Source organism: Apaloderma vittatum, unplaced genomic scaffold (genome assembly GCF_000703405.1).
Source record: "Apaloderma vittatum isolate BGI_N311 unplaced genomic scaffold, ASM70340v1 scaffold11712, whole genome shotgun sequence".
NCBI classification, from domain to species: domain Eukaryota; kingdom Metazoa; phylum Chordata; class Aves; order Trogoniformes; family Trogonidae; genus Apaloderma; species Apaloderma vittatum.
Window position 1 is genome coordinate 10507 of NW_009704175.1, and position 15124 is coordinate 25630.

The window sequence follows — 15124 nt, forward strand, 5'->3', positions numbered from 1 at the left end:
ATAGAATTGTCAGAGTTGGAAGGGACCTTAAAGATCATCCAGTTCCAACCCCCCTCCCATGGGCAGGGACACCTCTCACGAGATCAGGCTGCTCAGAGCCCCATCCAGCCTGGCCTTAAAAACTTCCAGGGATGGGGCTTCCACCACCTCTCTGGGCAACCTGTGCCAGTGTCTCACCACTCTCACTTCTTCCTCACTTCTCACTTCCTCACTTCTTCCTAACGTCCAGTCTGAACTGATCCTTCTCTAACTTTTATCCATTCCCCCTAGTCCTATCACTACCCAACATCCTAAAACGCCCCTCACCAGCTTTCTTGTAGGCCCCCTTGAGAAACTGGAAGGACACAATAAGGTCTCCTCGGAGCCTTCTCTTCTCCAGAACAGCCCCAACTCTCTCAGCCTGTCTTCACAGGAGAGGTGCTCCAGCCCTCTGATCATCCTCGTGGCCCTTCTCTGGACATGCTCCAGCACGTCCAGATCTTTCTTGTACTGTGGGCTCCAGAATTGGACATAATACTCCAGGTGGGGTCTCACAATAGTGGAGTAGAGGGGGAGAATTACCCCTCTCAGCCTGCTGGCCACACATCTCTTGATGCAGCCCAGGACACGACTGGCTTTCTGGGCTGCAAGTGCACACTGACGGCTCCTGTTGAGCTTCTCGTCCACCGGCACTCCCAAGTCCTCTTCTTCAGGGCTGCTCTCAAGCCAGTCACTGCCCAGTCTATATCGGTGCTTGGGATTGCCCCGACCCAGATAGAGGACCTTGCACGTGATCTTGTTAAACTTCATGAGGTTGGCCTGGGCCCACTTCTCCAGCCTGCCTGCTTCCAATAACCAACTGGTTTTGCATGCACAGCCTTCATCCCCTGCATATTTCTCTCCTACCAGTTATTTTCAGTCTCAGCATTTTTCATTGTTCCAGTTTGCTTCTCCATAAGACTCATCAATCGGGCGTAGTCATCCTTTAATTTTAATCATGGACTAAACTGCAGACCTGCAACCAAGTGTACACGTAGGGGTATATCGCCTTTAACACTATTCATCTGTCCTGATGCTCTTCAGCATTGAACAAACTCCTTTAAGGGTGTTTGTGCTTTAAGCCATTGAAGTGCAGAGGATCAAACAGCTTATTTTCAACATCTTACTTTTCAATAGTTTAGATAACTTCATACTGGGGAAAGGATATATGACACACACTGTTCTATATACTGTTAATTAAAAAATAAACAAATCTGTTTATCAGGAATAGTTTATAGAATTCTAAGCTTCCTGAAAAGGCATATGGCTACCAAGCCTTTTTGTGGTAAAATTACAATAATCTCTTATGATCAAAACACAGGCTTAATACTTTTCACTTCCTTACTGACCTACTTTGAACTTATGTGCAAAGTATTCCAGCAAGTGCTTTCTGGAAAAATTGTGTACTTATTTGATTTGAATTAGTTGAATGAGTAATAGAAGTTAATTGCTGGGATATCTTTCTTGTTCCCTGCAAATAGGATATTTTGCTTTTATAGTTCCATTTTTTCAGCTTTAGTCTAAAATACTATTCAACTCCAAATTAATGTTTAGCCCTAAGAATGCCAAGACAAACTGGGCCAGTAACTATTTCCTAACTTCTCCAATTGCTACTATAGTGCGTTACCAAACTGACTGAATGCTATAAATGTTCATTTCTATTTCCTTATTCGCATGCGATCACTAGCTTGCTAACTTCCCACTGATGCACGTCATCTTTTTCACCTTGTTTTCATAGACACACTTCTAATCCTAATAAAAGTTAAGGAGTTCAAATGTTTCTGGTGTTGATAATTGCACTGTTTTATAAAATAATGAATCTATTTCTCACACAGAACATAATCCATTACAATTGTGCAAGACTTTTTTTCTCTCTTTGTGAGTATCTTAAACTTATTTATCTTTTGGACCAACTTAAGTTAATTTGATTTCCATTTTACTTTTACCTTTGCAATTTTTCAATGACTCTACCTGCTGGTCCCATCGCAAGACTGCTGATAACTTACAGTAGAAAATGTAGAAAGCAACAAAAATACTATAGATTTGCTTAATTTTTATTGCTTTATTTACTACAGGATTACTGAGAATATCAGCAGCAGTTAACTGACAGGAAGTCCAAACAGGAGACTCACAAGTAATCCTTTAACAGTACTTCAACAATGACAGAGAACCAAATCTTTAGAAATGATGGGCAGGATATAAAGTACAGTGGCCTAGCCAGAAAGAAAATTTCATGGGATTGGGCCATTTACAGAGATTAAAACCAAGCAAGAGCACAAAGAGATGCCTATCAACACCAAGAACAGCCTGGCTGTACTGGCAGCAGAAACCAAGGTGTTGACAGTTTGAAATCATGATTAAGCAGGATCATACCTGAAAGTTCGATGGAGCCTCATAGTACAGAGTTCTGGATATTGTAGATTCTCATAAATATGTCCTGACAACTATTTCAGAACCTGCTTCTTTTTCTGTGTGTATCCTTTAAACTGAATTTATAAGTTATATTTTGCCTTCTAAACCAATATTTGGTCTAACAAACAAAATACCCTTCCAAGGTATATAAAACCCCCCATCCAACATGCAAACACATAGACATGCAAAAAACTCATCAAACTGAATTACTAATTTCCTACTGGCAAATGGGACAGACTTTTCCTGCTCTTTTTCTTTTTATTTCTCTCCTCTTTCAAAAATCTAGTCTTACTTGAAAAGCTTAAGAAGTACCACTAGGAATTCACTCCTCAAAATCAATGCAAACCATGGATCGAGCAAGACACCAAGAATTAATCTGACTCAATATTATTGTCTATAATACAAATGTCTACATTTGAGCTAGTCACCCAAGGCTCATTTTTAACTCATACATTAAAGTTTTCAAAGTACAACACACCTTACTCTAAAGTAGCTATCCAGAATAGGTCCAATGAATTATGCCCTAGAAGACAGCAAAATGAATCCCATCTCTTGTACCTGCCCTGATGGCCATTTTGCATTAAATTAATCTTACGCCACATGCACAGTTCCCTGTTACACATGTGAATACGCAAATTATCAAACAGGAGATTTCTACTCCCTTCTTTGTGTCATACGTTATCTGTAGATATCTATTTTACACAGCACAAATTAATTCATATGAATATATAGTTGCTATTGGCTTCAAACTGCACCTCAGAAAGAAACATGTTAAATTATAGGATCCCACAGAACTTTAAAAAAGACATTATTCCAAGTTACAACCTATCAGATACTGCTACCATCCTCTAAGCTCATTATAGAAACACTGTATTGAAAGTTAAAATAAGTAGTTTTAATTATATAGATAAAACTAATTAATGAGGTGGGACACAGTGTCCTCTGCTATAAAGATGATTAAGCCATAACAAAGGAGTTCAGACATACTTTGACCTAAGATCTTCTCATGCGAAAGGAAGTAAGTGTGCATATACATATTTATATAAACAAATAAAAAAAGTTATTCTAAGCTGGAGATATTCTGTTAGTGCAAGTTCATACTGATAGTTTTAAGATACCATATTTTCTGCAGTCATGATGAACAGAAAATGAAATACTAATCTGGTTCATAATACACCTCCAACTTTATAGGTATATCATAACTTTCATATTTGCTTCCTAATATGTGAAAGCAGATATTTTAGGAGTTGTTAGTCTTATTTTTATAAGACCACTTACCATAATTACTTTTTATTATTTGTCTTATATTAAATCAATTTTCTTCTTATATAAAGAAGAAAACCTGATTTTACTTCATGTATTAGATAATGAGGAAATGAAGGTAGCTTCTTTTCAGGTTAGGCATCCAAAAAGGGCATTTCTGCCAATTTGGTACATAATTAATTTTGTTCTCATTCCCCTTCTGTAAAATGAGTATAGCACACCCAACTTCATAGGACTGGTGCAAATATGTATCTACCACGGTGCAATGCTGTTCTGGTAAGACATAGATGTGTGCATAGAAAGCTTTTGCATTCAACACAAGATTCAAGTAACACATTTTAAATAAGACTGGGCCACATAATGATTTTTTAAAAAAATCACATATGAAATAACTAACCATTCACTGAATGGCATAGGGATTCTGCAGAAAAATAGAGTATGTGATGGTGAAATTAAAATTGCATTGTACTGGATGGATGGAATGATGTGATATTAAGGTAGTAGAGACATTCTGGTCTTTCCTAAGATGTGACATCTAAAGATTTTATGCCAACATCTGATACACTGACAATTCTGGCAGCTTTCTCAAGTTTACAGTATAAGAAAATTCTCCTTTGTTGGTAATAGCAGCAAAGTGGAAGGGTTTTCCACCCAGGTTGTCTGATTGTATTTTCAAGGTGCTTCTTATGGACTCTGTCTCGTCAGGATGGTGTGCCAGCCAATTTTGAGAAATACTTTATCTAAGTCTATTAAAAAAAGCCACAATTTCTGTAACTGGAAAACAAGTCATCAGTAAACTCTTCTACACTGAAATATCTTACGATGGCCAGTATCTTTTGGTATTAAAAGTCTGCACTATACTCAAGGCTGCTCACACAGCAGTTACAGAAGAGTAAAGCTGAAGCTTCTACTGTCCCTTTGATGCCCACTGTCATGAGTTTGAGTCTGGCGGAGATGTGGCAGCTAGGGCAGGGCTGTGGAGGATGAGTCTTGCAAAACTTCAAGAGCCTCCCTCAAGCTCAGGTAAAAGTTGGACCCACCTCTGGCCAAGGCCAGGCCAATCAGTGCCTCTGTGATCAATGTATTTAAGAGGGGAATATCTACTGGACCACTTCCTCTTGCTCTTGGTTACGGTATATTTGTCTGTCCTGTCTTTTGCATTGAGAAGGTTTCTCCTGTTGGGAGGAGGACGTGAGAGGAAAGCAAAGGAACATGGTTGGGGTGAAAAACGTGGGAGAGAGGCACCAGAGCAGAGCGTTTCCTTGTAGTCCTGTGGTGAGCAAGATGGCAGGAAGATGACTGTCATGAACTGAGGGGACTGAAAGCAGCAAAAATGCCCAGAATCACAGAATTGTTGAGGCTGGAAAAGATCTCTGAGATCATCAAGTCCAGTCCATGACCCAACAACACCACATTGGCCAGACCACGGCACTAAGTGCCACATCCAGCCTCTCCTTAAACTCCTCCAGGAATGGTGACTCCACCACTTCCCTGGGCAGTGCATCCCAACGCCTGATCACCGTCTCCGTGAGGAAGGGCTTCCTGAGATCCAACCTAAACCTCCCCTGACGCAGTTTCAGACCATGCGACGGTACGTGGAGAACCCCATGGCAGGGGAGAAAGAGACTGTGAAGGAGTGGAGGGTCAAATGGACTGCATCACCCACCCTCCTGCCCCGCCTTGTACTGATGGGGGGGAGGAGGGAGCTAGGAAGAGGGGAGGGGTGGGTAAGAGCAGATTGTATTTATTTATGTATTCCTCTTACTACCCTACTCTGAGCTGGTCGACAAATGGTGGTGGTAAATTTAATTCAATTTTCTCTCCAAGTCTGCTATATTTTTTGCCCATTACCATAACTGGTGAATGGTCCCTCCCTGTCCTAATCTCAATCCTTGAACTCTTTTAGTTGAATTTTCTCCCTCCACATCCCTGTGCGGATGGAGGTGCGGGGAGCAGTGAGTAAGCAGCCACAAGGTTCTTTGATGTTAGCCTGGGCAGTTGGCTCAAACCATGACACCATCCGCTCCACAAAGTGAACTTACTCATTTTCCCTTTTCTTTTCAGATTCTCTCTCTGTCCTTGCTCACCACCACTCTGACACAAGACATCTAAATGCACTCTGTTCTGTCATTTCTGCCTGGCAGTGTCATATTTCTTCTCTCTGGCTATTATTTGGACTTTTTGGCAACATATATAGGTGAAAAATGCAGGAACATTAAATTATATCAATATGAATAGAGATATTGTCAATGAAAAATGAAAAAGTGAGTGAATGTTAAAATAAAAATTCATGTCAGAATAAGCCTATAAACTGAGAAAAAAAATCTGTCAGTACATACCTTGGGTAAATAAATTAATAGTAAATTTCTGCTGTTGGGTAACAGGAGGATATGTATATATACTAAAATATAAACAAGCGGTTACAAACAAGTATAAAGCAACCAATCTTGTAAAATATCTAGAGAATTAGCAAAATTTAGTCTCACGTATTTAATATGCAGTGAGAAACTACTATGTCACTGGCCACCTTTTCAGCTGGAGGTATTGGATGATTCTCTTTTATACTTAATCCTTTCTACAAGTATCAGTAGCATTAAATGGATAAAGCGCAATTTTTGATTCTGGCATGCTCTTCGGTTCTAACTTTTACAATGTAGTATTATTCCCAGTTTCTATTAATATGAGGTATGCCTTTTATATTTTCACGTATCTTTCTGCTGAGTGAAAAAAAAAATGATGTAGTGAAACTGCTAACAAGCTGAGCCTTTGAAACCATGGGCAGGTGATGAAAGCCACCTCATGTCTAAAGCATCCCCAGGTCACAGCTGTCACACTCACTGCAATTCATTGCTGTCACAATCTGCTGTCCCTGCTTGTTGTTGCTCTCCTCTTATTCATCCAACTCATATATCTAAACATTCCATTACAAAAAGACATCTAATGTTTGACTCGTGTTCAAAAGGGCACAGCACTCTTCTGAAATATAATTCTGAAGATTTTAGAGCTCAGAGTTCACTGCCAAATCTGAGGTTTCGCTTTGTGAGGCTTCCCTGGTAATTTTGTCTTTGTCTCATCTCCTGAACATAGCAGGATAAAATGCTTGGTTAGTACATGATCTCAGCTTTATTCCAACTCCTTATCATGAAGAAATGAAATATTGCCCAATAATAGAAAGGCATTTGAAGCTTTGTGAGTTTAAAGATAACAGCACTAACTGTGAACTCAGTGAATTGGAAGGAAAGGTCAGCAAGTCATCTACTGTGGCACAGTTCACAATGGCAATTCTTCTATCCAATGAACCAGGTTGTTTATAATCTGAAGACTAGGATTTTCTAAGACTTAATTTTGTTCTTTGTTACTTAATTAGATAAGGGTACTCTTTCAGAGGAGAAATTTCTCACAGCACTTTGCACTTTCAAGCAGACTTTGAAATTGTACATCTTGGAGCCAAACTTCAAATCTATTCTGTCATTTCAGATGACTATGAACTCCAAGATGAGCAATTCACAAACTTTTTAAATCAACTTGTGGAAACGCTGTCACTGAAGAAAAACTTTTAAGCAAAATTAGGGTTAAAAATGAGCCAGAAGATAATGAAAACAAACCCAAAAAGTCTGAAAATGTAGCAGTAAAAAAAGAGAAAGATATGATTCTAACAACAAACAGTTTTGTGAAAGAGAGCAACTGCACTATTTATCCATTCCTGTAAAAATAAAGAAAAAGGAGGCTTGACCTTCTCACTCACATCTATTCTCTAAGATATTTATTTTTATAAGTTAATATTCATAAACTTTGCATCGACAGTGCAAGGTTCAAAAAGTATGCTGATTACAGAGTTTCCTGCTCAGTGCATACAATTCAACGGACGCTAAAATCACAGCCTCTGACTACACCTAGTAGTCAGAAGAACAGGTAAATTGCCAGCAATGTTATGTCCATGCTCATGGGAGTAACGTCCCCCTAACAACGACATCACGCTTTTATGTTGCTAGAGTTAATGTTTCAGTCCTGTTCAGCATTAAAAAATAGGAACATGATTACTTGGCTGTGCTATGTCTATTCACATTCATCTGCCACACACAAAACCAGAGGACATAAATCTAGACATACATTGTACCACAAAAGGGCTGAAGTAAAAGTAGAAAAAGTCCTCCAAAAGTAGCCCTTAGAGTAGTATTGAAATAACTACGCGCAGCAAGATCTTACATTTAGAAGGGGGTTTTGGGTGGCAGATTAACACTTTTATTTGTGTATTTACCTGTAGCACAAATGTATTGTGGCCAATGCGACACAGGCCTTGACTGAAGAGGACTTGACTAAGAGCACTTAGGTACTGCCTCCATCAGGTTCTATTTAAACATCCCTAAACTCTAACCTAATCCTGCAAACTTTTTAAAAAACGTATATTTCACCCTTGAGTGAGCACACTTTTCTAAGTAGAACTTAGGTTAATTTGGCCATCTAAAAACTCTTCACTGTAAATTCACATCTTCTTAATTTATGGCTATGTGCACACCAGATGGGAACACAAAACCTGGTTTGTTAAATAACTTACACAAGATGTTATGCCAGGAGCTGCACAAAAGTTGGCAGCTGTGATGAAGATTTTATTACCATGAATACAGGATAGCTGACTATTCAGAAATAACAGAGAAAATTAGTGTAGATTATTAATACAAACAAATGCTTAAATAAGCAAAATTTTGAAAAAAAAAATTTCAATTACAAAGCGCTTCTAAAATGTTTCAAATTAAAACTCAAAATCTTCACCTAGATTATAATGAAATTACCTTTCCAACTAGATGAGCTACAGGAATGAACTTGTTAGGAAGTTAAGGAACTCTGGGTTAAGGAAAATTTTCTGGTACAGCACTGCCTATAGTTAAAATAATACACATAGTTACATGATGACAGAGTTTCCTTTTCAGAGTCTAATACTTTTAAATCTACCAGACAGGTTTGGATCAGTTGAGCCAGAAGTACTTCTCAGTTAAGTGCTTCTTAGGTCCAACAATGTTCCCATAATGGGGTGAGATCTGTGAGCATGCCAGGAAAAGAGAACTTTTTACATAGCCTGGGAGCTATGTTGTACTTCAAATGTACCTGGTTTTGGTAACGGGAGACAAAGGTCAGGGGTCACATTGGGCTACACTCCCACAGACATATTTAAATGTAGGCTACAGTAACTTAGGCAACGTTAACAGCTAAAACTAGCTTGTAAATCAACTTTACAAGCTAGAGGTCAGGTTGTCAAAGTTTAGAAACAGAAGGTTACCGAAGGTAGGCTTGTGAAGGTCAAATTTTGTACTCTTACATATGAAATCACATAGCTCACAGAAAATGAAAGCCGGAAAAATAGTACGAAAAATAGGGAAAACAAAGTTTTGTTGCTTTAGTAATTCATACTTGTCAGGCATCATTTAGCATGTGCTCCATCCCAACCTTAATTTTTTTTGATACCTCTGTAATACCAGTAGTCACTGTTCCAATTAACAAAATAAATTTAGATTGAAACAGAGCACTACATATGTTCCAGAAAACCGTAGTATCATGTAACTCTTATTAAATACTGATCATGTGAAAACAGGAAAAAAAAAGGTGCAGAAAACATCATGTAATCAAGCAGCAGAGTATTTATGCCAATATATGGGCAAGATGGACAGCAGGGTAGAATCTACCCTTGCCAACTGAAAGAAACAATTCTCAAACCAATGTCTTAACTCCCTATGCCATCAAAAGTGACAAAGGGGATGTCACTAAAGGCCTCCAAAGGAGAGCCTACATTTGAAAGTGCAGGTATCCAAATTAAGTCATCAGACCATACTTTATCTAGGCCAACAGCAACACAGATTTGTTGACTTTAAACTGAATGGCTCTTTATGAAATATGAAATATCACTAAGCTGTAGTCCGTATGAAAATGCTTCAAATTGAGTACTGCCTTAATATTGATTTAGAGTTGGGGAGGAGAACTGAGAAGATAACACTGGCCAAAAGCATCCTGCTGTGTTCCCTGAGCTGCATGGAGCTGGGTTTCTCGTACATATTGACTTGAGGACTTACCTTACAGCATTGGACACCTACCTATCTTTATAATATTTATGACAGTTGTGAGCGTGCTAGAATGTTGTGTTGGGTTTGTTTTGAGTTTTCTATAGAATTACCTTAATAACAGATGTCTCAACTCTGGATGGAGGACTCTGCACTTGTGCTGCTGCTGCCATGTTGGCGATGGTACTAAGGTGGTTCATCTGGCTCATTGCCATCGTGACAGATGCTGGAGGTAGGCTCACGGGAATTAACGGGTGGGGCATCATCATAAAAGGAAGTTCCAATCCTGGTGGGCAGGAAAAAAAAAAAAAAAGAAGGGAAATAGGTTTATATATCTTTTGAAAACGTTGTCTTTTCTCCTGATGGACAATAGTCAAGTGATGGGTGAGAAGATGGTTCACATTGCAGGACAAAGCAGGTCGATGCCAGTTCTCTTCTGGGATGTGCATGGGTAAATCACTAAAAACCATGGAGAGTTTCTTGCCACAAGGAGAGGCTATTAGACCTCTCAGTTTGTTCATATCAGTGTAATGTATGATATCATTGCTAAGCAATGGCTGTTTATTATCTTTTTTAATATCTGCAGTATGGTGCCTTAGCAATGCATTATTATGCCACTGATGCACAGGTTAGCAGTTATTTTAAGTATCAATTTTATTGCATATGTATTTGTTCTTTATTGTCTCCGCTTCCCCTGCTTAATATCTTAAAGGAAGTATTCTAATACTCCTCACATCTTTGATTTTCCATAGCCTATTTATATAAACGTAAAATAAAAACAGGAATTGGAAAACTGCTGTTAGAGCTGAAAGATGTCAACCCGTACCATTCGGCAGAAGGTGGTTCTGTTGCAGAGGGTTGAGAGGATGGCTAACTGGAACATTATGCTGTCCAGGCAAGTTGGGGTGGTTAACAGAGGCCTGTGATCCTTGGGTGGGGGGAGACTGAAGCTTTTCTTTATCCCAAGAACCATCACTGCTGCCTGTGGGGAACGAATATGTATTATTTGGATGAAGGAAGACTCCAAATTTTCAATGTCTGAATTTGCAAGCAAGGTCAGCAATCTAACCTTTTTTTTTGCAAGTGGCAATTTTATTTATTATATATATATATTTTAATATGTAGTTAGGGGAAGGACTATTTTTTTTCACCCTCTTAAAAGGATAACTTTTTTCAGTTAAGACTTATAACACAAATCTAAAAGTATTCTAGTTGTGCTCATTCACATGAAATTTTTGTTTGATGTATATTTTACATATACTTTTGCCATTCTTAGCAAGTAAAACTATATACAGCATTTGTTTTATATGTAAGAGAGTAATTTTGCCTGGAAAATGTCTAGAAAAAGGGTATTGCCCGTTATGTCAAGTAAAATTTAAACTACAGTGATATTTCTTCTTTTATTTGTGAATAAATAAACATTATAACAAGTTAACTAAAAATTTAATTTATTGAGGGCACCAACATGCATGCATGTGCTTGGCTGACAATTCTATTTTGTATATTCAATTTTTATTCCATATTATTAATTAAAATGTAAGGGATTATTAATTAATTCCTGCAGTCTTCTGGCAGTGGAACAAGCTAGAAGCAAGGAAGAATGTGGACAAATAAGTGTTGAGACAAGCAATAACTCATATACTTGAGAAATACCCTTTTCCACTATTTCAGACCTTCTCATAAAAAAAACCTGCAGAATTAAATAGAAGGATAAAACCAAAGGGCAATACTAAAAACTATATAACATTACTAATTTTTCCATTTATATATAACAAAAAGTTTAAAATCTTCTAATTTGAGAACTTATAGTATTCACGGCACATATTTATGTATAACACTGAGATTGAGTACATGTCTCTTTATGCATACAAAGTAACCTGTACACTCATTGTATGAGTTTATTTATCATATACAATCAATAAACAATGCTTGAATATATTAATAAATATGTATATATGCATGCATTCTCAGCAGTATTATATATACCCATCAGCAATATATGACTGCTTCCTTTCTCATTTAGAGCACAATTTCACCCTCTTGACTTTCAAAGTTTCTACTATTTTCATGGGAATTTCTCTTGATAAGGACTTGAGGATAACATCAGTCAAGACCTATTTAATCTATACTCAATTTCTATTTAGCATTAGGGATTACAGCAAAGTGCATATTTTGGAAGGTTTTTCTATAAACATCTTACTACTTAATGAAAAACATTGCCCAGAAAACAACAGAACTGATACCACCTCTTCCTACTTCAGTAGAAAGGGACTTAGCACATTGGTCTTGACATTTTTTAACATCGTTTTCATGGGATGACAAAAGCACAAAAGCTGGTAGAATTCCAATTTAATTTCTCTAGATCTATTAAAAACCTGATTGTAAAAGCTGTATAACATAGTATATAATGAAAAATACTCCGTTATTGCCATGATTTTCTTTCCATAGTTACTTCATGAAGACAGCTAAGGTTCAATATAAATTCTAACTCATTAGCTCAATACTGTCTCAATCCCAGTGTAAATTGTTCAGATGTAGGTAATGAAAATTCAGTCCAAACTCTCTTGCAATCAAACAAAGCAATTTTATGAAACAATGAAAAGAATCAATTATATGAGATACTTTTATTATTTTACAAGAAATTGTCACAACCTTTATGCAGTGTACATAGTTGAGCTGGTTAATACATGATTTGAATCTCATCACCTCTGATAACTGAACATGTTTTCTTGTATTTTGAGAACTCAGAGACTCTCAAAAAACATGAACCTACTTTCAAACACATACATAATTGAAGAAGCTAATTCTCAGCTGGAAAAAATATTTTTTTCCTAACTTTCTTTTCCCTAATTTTCTGCTTTTTGTCACTCTGACATATACACTTCAACTTATTTTGAATATTCTTTCATTAAAAAATATGACTCTGGAAATGAGAGTTAAAGACAAAAAATTAGTTAATCTCATTTAATTTTAGCCAAATCGCACGTATTGATGCAGATGCAATAGAGAAAGACAGGTAGTTCCTAATAGTTATTCATCCCATCTTAGAGCCTGTGTCCATAAAACAATAAAGCAATTACTAATGGTATTTAGAACTTCACTAAAAAATAACCACCAAAAAACACAGATTCATAAAATCATAGAATCATTTAGGTTGGAAGAGAACTTTACGATCATCAAGTCCAACCATAAACCTAACACTGCGAAGTCCACCACTAAGCTATGTCTCTAAGCACAACAGCTATACATCTTTTAAATGCCTCCAGGAATGGTGACTCCACCACTTCCCTGGACAGCCTCCTCCAATGCTTGACACCTTCCATGAAGGAATGTTTCCTAATACTCAATCTAAACCTTCCCTGGGGAAACTTGAGCCTATTTCCTCTTGTCCTCTTGTTGTTATGTGGGAGAAGAGACCAATCCCCACTTTGCTACAACCTCCTTTCAGGTAGTTCCAGAGAGCAAGGTGTCCCCTCAGCCTCCTTTACTGCAGGCTGTAAACAATCCCAGCTCCCTCAGCTACTCCTCACATGTGCTCCAGACCCTTCACCAGCTTCACTGCCCATCTCTGGATCCACTCCAGCAACTCAATGTCCCTCTTGTAGTGAGGATCCCAAAACTGAATGTAGTATTCAAGGTGCAGCCTCACCAGTGCCAAGTACAGGGGCACCATCACTGCCCTGGTCCCACTGGCCACACTATTTCTGATACGTGTCAGGATGCTGTTGGCCTTCTTGGCCACCTGGGCACACTGTTGACTCATGTTCAGATGGCTGTGGACCAGCACTTGCAGGTCCTTTTCCAATAGGCAGCTTTCCAGCCAAAAATCCCCCAGCCTGTAGCGCTGGCTGGGGTTGTTGTGACCCAAGTGCAGGACCCGCCACTTGGCCTTGTTGAACTTCATGCAATTGGCCTCAGCCCACTGATCCAGCCTGTCCAGATCCCTCTGCAGGGCCTTCCCTCAAGCAGATCAGCACTTCTGCCCAACATGGTATCATCTGCAAATTTACTGGGGGTGCACTTGAACAGCTCATTAAGATCATTGATAAAGATGTCAAACAGAATTGGCCCCAATACTGAGCCCTGGGGGAACACCACTTGTGACTGGCTGCAACCTGGATTTAACTCCATTCACCACCTTGCTTTGGGCCTGCTCATCCTGCCATTTTTTTACCCGGTGAAGATGACTCCTGTCCAAGCCATGAGCAGCCAGTTTCTCCAGGAGAATGCTGTAGGAAACAGTGTCAAAGGCTTTACTAAAGTCTAGGTAGGAAAAATCCACAGCCTTTCCTCCATCCACCAAGTAGGTCACCTTGTCACAGAAGGAGATCAGGTTAGTCAAGCTGGACCTGCCTTTCATAAATCCATTCTGACTAGGCTTGATCACTTGGTTGTCCTTTTCCTCATCTTTTGTCGCTGTAGCTCCCCTCACATCCCATACAGGATGGAGATTCTCCTTAGCCCTCTTTTTCTTGCAAATTATTTATAGAAATAATATTTATTGTCTTTTACAGCAGTAGCCAGTATTAAGTTCTAGTTGGGCTTAAGTCCGTCTAATTTACTGCCTCACAAGAGACTGTCAATCAATCTCCTAAACATGTTGAAGTTTGCACTCCAGAAGACCAAGGTGCTAGTTCTGCTAGCTCTTCCTCCTTACATTTCCAAGAATCAAAAACTCTATGATTTCATGATAGAGTGTGCCCAAGATGGCCTCCAGCCATCACATTACCCACAAGTCCTCTGTTCACAAACAAAAGGTTCAGCAAGGTGCTTTCTCTAGTTAGTTCCCTCACCATCTATGCCAGGAAATTCTCTTCCACACACTCCAGGAACCTCCTGGACTGATTCCTCTCTGCTGTGTTGCATTTCCAGCAGACATCTGGTAAGTTAAAAGCCCCCATGAGAACAAGAGTTGGCCATTGTGAGACTTCTCCCAGCTGCTTATTAGAATATTTCACCTCCCTTTTCATCCTGGATGGGTGGTCTACGACAGATTCCAATTGTATCAACCTTGCTGGCCTTCTCCCTGATCCCTATCCATAAATATTCAACCCTGTTGCTCATCATCACTACGCTCTGGACAATAAAAACATTCCCTAGCATACTGGGCTACATCATCATCTCTTCTTCCTTGCTTAGTCCTTCTGGTGAATTTATAGCCATCCACTGCAGCACTCCAGTGTGTGAGTCATTCCACCATGTTTCCATGATAAGAACTATATCATAGTTTTCCTGTTACACAATGGCTTACAGCTCCTTCTGTTTGTTCCTCATGCCAGGTACATTAGTGTAGACACAATTGAGTTTGGCTATTGATCCCACCACCTTTTTGCGGGGAGAAGCCCCAATTCCTACGTGACCATTCTCACATGCTTCTGTGG

The 15124-nt window shown here is 38.8% G+C and overlaps 1 protein-coding gene across 1 annotated transcript in view; it reads right to left on the minus strand.

Annotated features, from left to right (window-relative positions):
- LOC104270536 (dachshund homolog 1-like) overlaps positions 1 to 14810 on the minus strand; it is a gene marked incomplete at its 3' end in the record, with an annotated part of 21859 nt that extends 7049 nt beyond the window's left edge. The window contains exons 1-3 of the mRNA XM_009864930.1: positions 14702 to 14810; positions 10570 to 10725; positions 9857 to 10029 (exon numbers count right to left, since the gene is read on the minus strand). Of these exons, the coding sequence (XP_009863232.1) occupies positions 9857 to 10029; positions 10570 to 10725; positions 14702 to 14810 (438 nt within the window). The remainder of the gene's footprint in view (positions 1 to 9856; positions 10030 to 10569; positions 10726 to 14701) is intronic.
- Positions 14811 to 15124: the final 314 nt, after the last annotated feature.